The 7249-nt window shown below is 47.1% G+C and overlaps 1 protein-coding gene across 1 annotated transcript; it reads right to left on the bottom strand.

Moving 5' to 3' along the window:
- On the bottom strand, nucleotides 255-6818 carry LOC110396619 (heat shock transcription factor, X-linked-like). Its single transcript, XM_021392383.1, has 2 exons — nucleotides 3061-6818; nucleotides 255-2097 (listed from the first exon to the last, which is right to left on the bottom strand). Exons 1-2 carry the CDS (start codon nucleotides 3622-3624, stop codon nucleotides 1423-1425), a joined length of 1239 nt encoding a protein of 412 aa, XP_021248058.1. The 5' UTR covers nucleotides 3625-6818; the 3' UTR covers nucleotides 255-1422.

Below are 7249 nucleotides of genomic sequence, written 5' to 3'. Positions count from 1 at the left end.
GCAGACCCTTAGATAATACCATGACAGAGGGGAAATGGCTTTAAACTGGAAGAGGGCAGATTTAGACTAGAAATTAGGGAGAAATTCTTTACTGTGTGGGTGGTGAGACACTGGAACAGGTTGCCCAGTGAGGTTGTGGATGTCCACTCCCTGGAAGCATTCAAGGCCAGGCTGGATGGGGCTTTGAGCAACCTGGTCTAGAGGGAGGTGTCCCTGCTTATAGCAGGGGGTTGGAACTTGATGATCTTAAATGTCCCTTCCAACCCAAACCATTCTATGGTTCTATGATTCAGCAAAGCAAAGTGCAAGGTTTTGCCCTTGGGTCGAGGTAATCCCAGATACGTATGCAAACTGGGAGAAGAACTCCTTGAGATTAGTCCTGCTGAGAAGTACTTAGGGGTCCTGGTTGATGAAAATCTGAACATGAGCCAGTAGTATGCGCTTGCAGCCTAGAAGGCCAATGGTATCCTGGGTTCCATCAGAAGAGGGGTGGCCAGCAGGGCAAGGGAGGGGATTGCCCCCTCTATTCTGCCCTTGTGAGGCCCTGGCTGGAGTACTGCATCCAAGTCTGAGGCCCTCAGCACAGAAAAGATGTGATCCAAGCGCTGGAGCACCTCTCCTATGAAGATGGCCTGAAGGGATGGGGCTTGTTGAGCCTGGAAAAGAGAAAACTGAAGGGAGACCTCATTGTGGCCTTCTCCCTTTAAAAGTTGGGTAAGTGGGAGGGAAATCAACTTTTAACAAGGGTAGACAGTGATAGGACAAGGGAGTATGGTTTTAAATTAGAGAGGAGATTTAGATTAGATGTCGAGGGAACTTTGTTACTGTGAGAATGGTGAAGCGCAGGGTCAGGTTGCCCAGAGAAACTGTGGATGCTCTGTCCCTAGAGGTGTTTAAAGCCAGGTTGGACGGGACTCTGGGCAATCTGATCTAGTACTTGTTCTAGTGGTTGGCAGCCCTGCCTGTGGCAGGAGGGCTGAAACTTGATGATCCTTGAGGTTCCTTCCAACCCAAGCTGTTCTGTGGTTCTGTGATTAGGAGGAGCTCTCCCAGTGCGTGAGGCGTGCAAATGTTACCCAGTCTTTTACTCTACAGCAGAGAATCTAGAGCATAACACTTAGAGAAAATTATTCAATCGATGGTAGAAGCACTGCTACTGTTGCCTGTTGAGAGACGAAACACAAATTCAATCTGAGATTTCACCATGAAATGAACAAATGACTTTATGAATGGACATGACAACAGAAAAGGTTTATTACTGAAACATTTAATTTCCGGAAGAATTGAATGAGTAAATAGTTAAATACATAAACAAAAGGGTATGAGAACTAAGAAGGTTAATTACTGATAGGTGTTATTTCCAGAACTATGCACCTATGAGCTACAGCTTAGGGATGTGTAAGTGGGGGCTGCTGTCCCACACTAAGGGGCTGTCCCATGGCCGGCATCTGCCCAGTGCTGGCTGCAGGTGCACGTTGGGCAGTGCGGGGCTGCCTGGGGCTGCCAGTCCGGTGGCATCATCATGGCCGCTACCCTCATGGCCATCGCAAAGCAGGAGCCAAGGAAAGGCAGGGCGGCCCAGGGAGCCTGCAGCTGTGGTGTTTCTGGGGGCTGGGGGAGCTCCTGCTGAGGATGGCCAGGTGTGAAAGTGGGGAGCAGGAAGGGCAGAGAGCCGTGTGCTGGAGGAGCATAAGTGGCACCCAGCATCTGGCTGCTGCTTGGTGGCAGAGAGGAGTGGGGCAAAGCCTGGCACTGTTCCCACGCTGGTGCTGCAGCAGGGCCTGGCAGGATGTGAGCATTGCCTGCTTGAGCTCGAGGGGTGTCATTCTTGGGGCGCTTGGCTGGTGGGGGCCCCATGGGTGCTGCTGCCTGTGTGCCTTGTGGCTGCGCTGCCTGCAGGCTCCTCTCAGGCCCAGCAGCCACTCCCTGCATGGGCTGGGCACCTGGGCTGCTCCTCTGGGGGCTCTCATTCGGAGCCTCCTGCAGCGCAGGGCTGGGGGCAGCCACATCTCTTCTCTTGGGGGCTACTCTTCGCTTGCAGTGCTCCAGCAGCTGTGGGTAATCTCTCCTGAAGTGTGGGTTGGAGTAGAGGAGTAACTGAAAAATATAAGGGAGTTAGGTGCTGTCAGTGTGGGCCTGAAGGACAGCAAGATACAGGAACTAGGACTTCTAATAGCTAATGACAAATGTGGGTATGAATAAGGCTTATCGGTGTCTTAGTTTCAGCTGGGATGGAATTGTATTCTTCAGAGTGCTGGTATGATGCTATGGTTTGGTTCTAGCAGTAAAACAATGCTGACAGCACACTGATGTCTGTAGTTGCTGCTAAGCAGTGCTGGACAGAGCCAAGGCCATTCTCAGCAGAGGACCCAAGGAGCTGGGAGGGAACAGAATTAGGACAGCTGATGTAAATTAACCGAAGGGATATTCTGTGCCATTTGACATCATGCAGAAGGAGTTCTGAAGGAGGTGTTGAGCCTCGGTTAACGGGCTGGTGAGCAATTTCTTATTCACCTCTTGTCACATACATTATTCGTATCTATCTACATATATATACATATAGACACAACTTTTATTGTTTTCCTTTTCTTTATCTTAATAGTTTTATCTCAAAGCACAAGTTATCCCTTTTTCCCCTGATTCTCTCCCCCATCCCACTGGGAAAGGGGTAGGTGAGTGAAGGACTGTGTGGTGCTGAGCCACCTGCCGAGTTAAACCACACCAAGAAGTCCATGTAATCCTACAGCTTAGGCTGACTAAGACAAGATATTTTTGCAAATACATTGAAATAAATAAGCTTGTCGTATCTTAATTTATTTATTTTTCCATTCCATGGGTTCAAACTCAGGTACAGCCCAAATATGTTGTGTCTGTATTTCTACTACTACTACTCAGCAGTGCTACCTCTACAGTACCTGAAACAGCCAGAGAAAGAAATTAAGATCAGACCGTTTGTTGTCACCCTCACCTCCTCTATGACTAAGGCTCATTTTAACGGAGACTCCATCTCTCCAAGTTCTGTGAGAGCCGGTTCGTGCGGCAAACAATTGAGGTTCTTACCTTCCTATGGGCAGCAAACACTTCTCCCTCAGCCAGAAACTTGGGAATGGAAGATCTTTCCAAGTGCCATGGCACTTTCGTGAAGCCATACAGGTTCAGCTGGCGAACAAAGCTCTTCATGCTGGTACTCCCAAAGGCTCTCACAGGTGCTTCCCTTGCCAGAACTTCCACCTTGAACATTTCTTCCTGGATTATAATGCAATTTCCTCTGTGACCCCACTGAATGCTCTTCACTTGGTCACTTTCCACTAGTACCCAGAGTTTCTGTGGGAAGCCGAGGGATGAGAAGACCCTGGCTTGGCCAGCACTTTCCTCAGATGAACTGCAAGGTAAACCTTTGGTTTCCTCTTCTTCTGGAAACATCTGTGAGTCCTGTTCTTCTCTTATTGATGTTCCAGCAGCATGGCCAGCTGGTGCTTGGTCATGTCCTGCAGGGTCAGTAAAAGTGGAGCCTGAGGTCTCAGCCAGCTCCTCGGGATCAGCAGCAGAAGCTGTTTCTGCTGCAGACAACTCCATTTCAATATCCTCTGTTTCGCTTTGTCCAAAGGTTGCGTGTGCAGCCATTTGTGCAGCGAGCCAGTGTTCGCCCTGCCTGCTGGCAAGGGAAATCCACCGACACTGCCTGGGGTGGGAGATGCTCAGGTATCACTGTGATGGCCTTGTGTGGGCACTGTGACATCAGCGTGTGGTGCCCAAGGCTGGGCTGGCTGGAGCTGCCTGAACTGATGTCACTGAGCAGCACTTGTTGCTGGTCCTGCCCAGAGCCATGGCTGTTTGAACTTGAGTTGAGAGGCAAATAAACCTGTGTTGGAAGGAGACCACCCCTCACTGAGGCCTTGCTTCCCCTTCCCTGTGTGCTCCCATGAGTAGCTCCCTGCTGGCCTCCTGGGTGTCCCTCTGGTTCTCCAGATGGGCTGGAAATCAGTTTCCCAAGCACTGGTAACAGAAGACAATAGCAACCTCTTCCCAGTTTGTGGCCGCCTCTTGCCAGTGCTCCATGATTTCCACAGCAGAGCTTGTGCAAGGGAGCAGCTGTGTGCCCAGGCGATGCTCTGCATTGTCAGCAGTGTTGCAGAGGGCTGCTCTGTAGGCCCAGCTTGAACAAAGACACTAAATACGCTTTGCTGATGTTGTACACTGGAGGTGTGCAACCCCTCCACGGTTTCTTTGCTTCTATTTTGGTATTTTAGAGATAGAGAAAGTGAGCCAACAAAATCAGGAATGTTCTCTAAGTATTTAAAATCACTCTCCTCTGTACAGGAGGATTAAGTGCTTGCTCTGTAATGGCAAAGTTTGATCTAGGCTCTTGAATAGGCTGGTTTGAAAGCTAAGTTCACAGGATTTTTGAAGAAATCATCAAAAGAGCACACACCTCAACAACAAAAACTACAAATGGCTTCAAGTGGGAGACGTTTCAGGAAATGTTATCACTGGTGGGCCCTTGTGTACATGATGAGGTGCAACAAGGCCAAGTGCAAGGTTCTGTGCCTGGGCTGGGGCAATCCCAAGCACAGATACAGGTTGGGCAGTTGTAAGAATGAAAACTAGATTCTTCTCTAGAGAATCCACTGATAGCATGAGGGACAATGGGCACAAACTGAAACACAGGAAGTAGGACTGAAACCAAACAGCGGTTGAACACTGGAACACTGGAGTAGGTTATACAGATAGGTTGTGGAGTCTTGAGATTTGGTCAAGACCTAAGGCAATGCTGCCCCAAGCAACCTGCTCTAGATGACTGCTCTCTGTAGGGTGTTTGGACTAGATGATCCCCAGCCTTTCTGTGATTCCATGACTAGATGGAGCCTGCCTTGAGGCCTGAAGAGCTCCAGCAATGAAAAGGTTGAGAATAGGTGTAGGTACTTTACAAACAGCTTCCCAGCATTGACATCTTAAGAATCAGTCTGTAGTGCTGCAATGCTTTGAAGGATTTGGATGATCTGAGGAGGGGAGAGTTGGTCTGGGGAGCTACAGAGGAGCATTAGACTCGATATGTGTTGCAGGCAACTGAGTAGAAACTACAATAAACCTAAAACTTAGTGGTTGTATGGGTAAAGGGAGCATTTTATGAACACATCAACATGCCTTCTGTAAAGGAAGGTCAGTAAACAGCAGGGACAGGAGTAATGGGGAAATCTATCAGAAAATGAGAGCAGCAGTGGAAAAATAACTCCTTAGGAACACTTATGTGGTGAACATACAGAAAAAGAAGAGCGAAGGGACAAGGCTAGAGATCGCACTAGATGCTTTGCTGGCTCAGGTGTGTTCTTACTTCTGCCCTGCCACGCATGAAAAAATGAAGAAGTACTCTGAGGAGTAATGAAATCCCGTAATAGGATCTGACAGCTCAGGCTTCTGGGAAGTTCCCAAACCTGAAATAAACTGAATGCTTTTAACATTCAACAGAGTTTCAACAGCTGGAGGAACTCTTGACTCGCTCTGTGTAACATTTTTAAGTATGCAAATAAATGTCAGCCAGTGCTACAGGGCATATTTTAGAGGAGCTTAGGATCAGATTTCTAGGCAGTAAAAGTAATTATGGCTGATCAAGTTTTGGGATATACAGGGAAAATAAAAATATTTATTTAAGAAAATGAAAATATTTTAGATCTCTGCTCAGCTCTTGCTTGGCACAGGCACTTTACTTCAAATGATCTTTTCTACTATTTTACATTCCACAGCAATGGGCTGGCTTTTCTGGTCTCCTTCAGAAAAAAAAAAAACCAAGTAGCTTCTGCCGGCAAACTCAAATTTACACACACACTCTTTTCCTCATGTCTAGAAACATATATCATTATGACTAAATGTCTTAGGTACCTGTATTTGAATTCAGAGAAACTGTCACGTCATTTGTGTTGGGAGTGTGTCTGTATAGCTTTTCTTAACCATATGTATTTGCTTATTTAGAAGAATTCTTCTGTAGAAGTATCTCCACCAAATGTTAAGCTGTGAAAGACCAGGCTGTAAAACAAAGATACAGGATGCTCAAAAGTACAGCTTGCGGCCCATGTCTTGTAATTCTCATTTAAGACTGGATAGTGAAATATCAACATCTATATACAGTAACTTGAAATGGTTCTGAAAAATGATCAGCTACTAATGGGATGATCCTTTTATGTGTGTTTGAGTTTCTTTTTCTCTGACATTACTCTGTACTTGCTGTTTCTTCACTATGCAGAAATCCCGCTGCACTTATGTACGTGTGACCAACTCTGCTCCCAAAGGGAGCCCGCAATACTGGCAACCCTGTAGGACTAACAACAGCACATGAATGTTCCCACATAGCGAATGAAAAGAACAAGCTTGTGGCTTTCTTCACTGAACTTCTTCTTGCCACACGTCGTTAAGATAAACGCACAATAGCTCTTAAGCTTTAAAGACAAATACTTTCATTATTAGTCCTGGTAGAAATGTAAATGCCCAGGAGAAGGGAGATGCAGTCCTGGTGCGATGTTGTAGTTGAAATGGATTCTTTAAAATTACATTAATAAGAGTACCTGTCACGGCGTTATCTATGGATCTGTGTCCGTGACAAGGGGACAGCAGGCCCCCAAGCCCACTGGCCCCAAAAAGAGAGAAAGGAGAAAAAAAAGGTGTCGGCGGTTTAGGAGCCGGCCTGGCCCGGTCCCGTGGCTAATGCGGCAGGGGAGCCGCGGACCCACGCCCTGGGAAAACAAAGGGAAAGGGGGAAGGGTAGGAAAACCGTAGACGGGTCTAAAATAAAACAGCGGCAACAATCTGAGGAGAAACGTTAATTTACTAAATATGATATCAAAATTGAGGCCAATAAATCAGAACAGAAAGAGTTCAAAGCTGAGATTCTTACTCTGTAAGCTGCAGGGAGACCACGTGCTTCTCCGCCGCATGCGGAGAGACCAATCTGCCAGGCGGCTTAACCAGCCCCTTGCAGGCGCAAAGACCCCTGGGGCATGCAGCTCCTCCCCTCACCCTCCCAGAGCCAAGCACCCAAAAAAGGCATTCTGCAGAAACCAGAACATTAACTCTTCAACTGCCAGTGCTTTATGATGTCATGATGTTATGATGTGGAATACCAACAACAAAAAATCACAGAACCATGACAGTACCAAGTTGATAATTCCTCTGTGATCAATTTTAGTGAGACCATCACTATTTTGTTATTGTTTCTTCAATGGTTATTGCCTGTACTGAGTGATTTTGGTTTCAAGTT

Source organism: Numida meleagris, chromosome 1, assembly GCF_002078875.1.
Source record: "Numida meleagris isolate 19003 breed g44 Domestic line chromosome 1, NumMel1.0, whole genome shotgun sequence".
NCBI classification, from domain to species: Eukaryota; Metazoa; Chordata; class Aves; order Galliformes; family Numididae; genus Numida; species Numida meleagris.
This window is presented reverse-complemented; position numbering and strand designations above follow the sequence as displayed.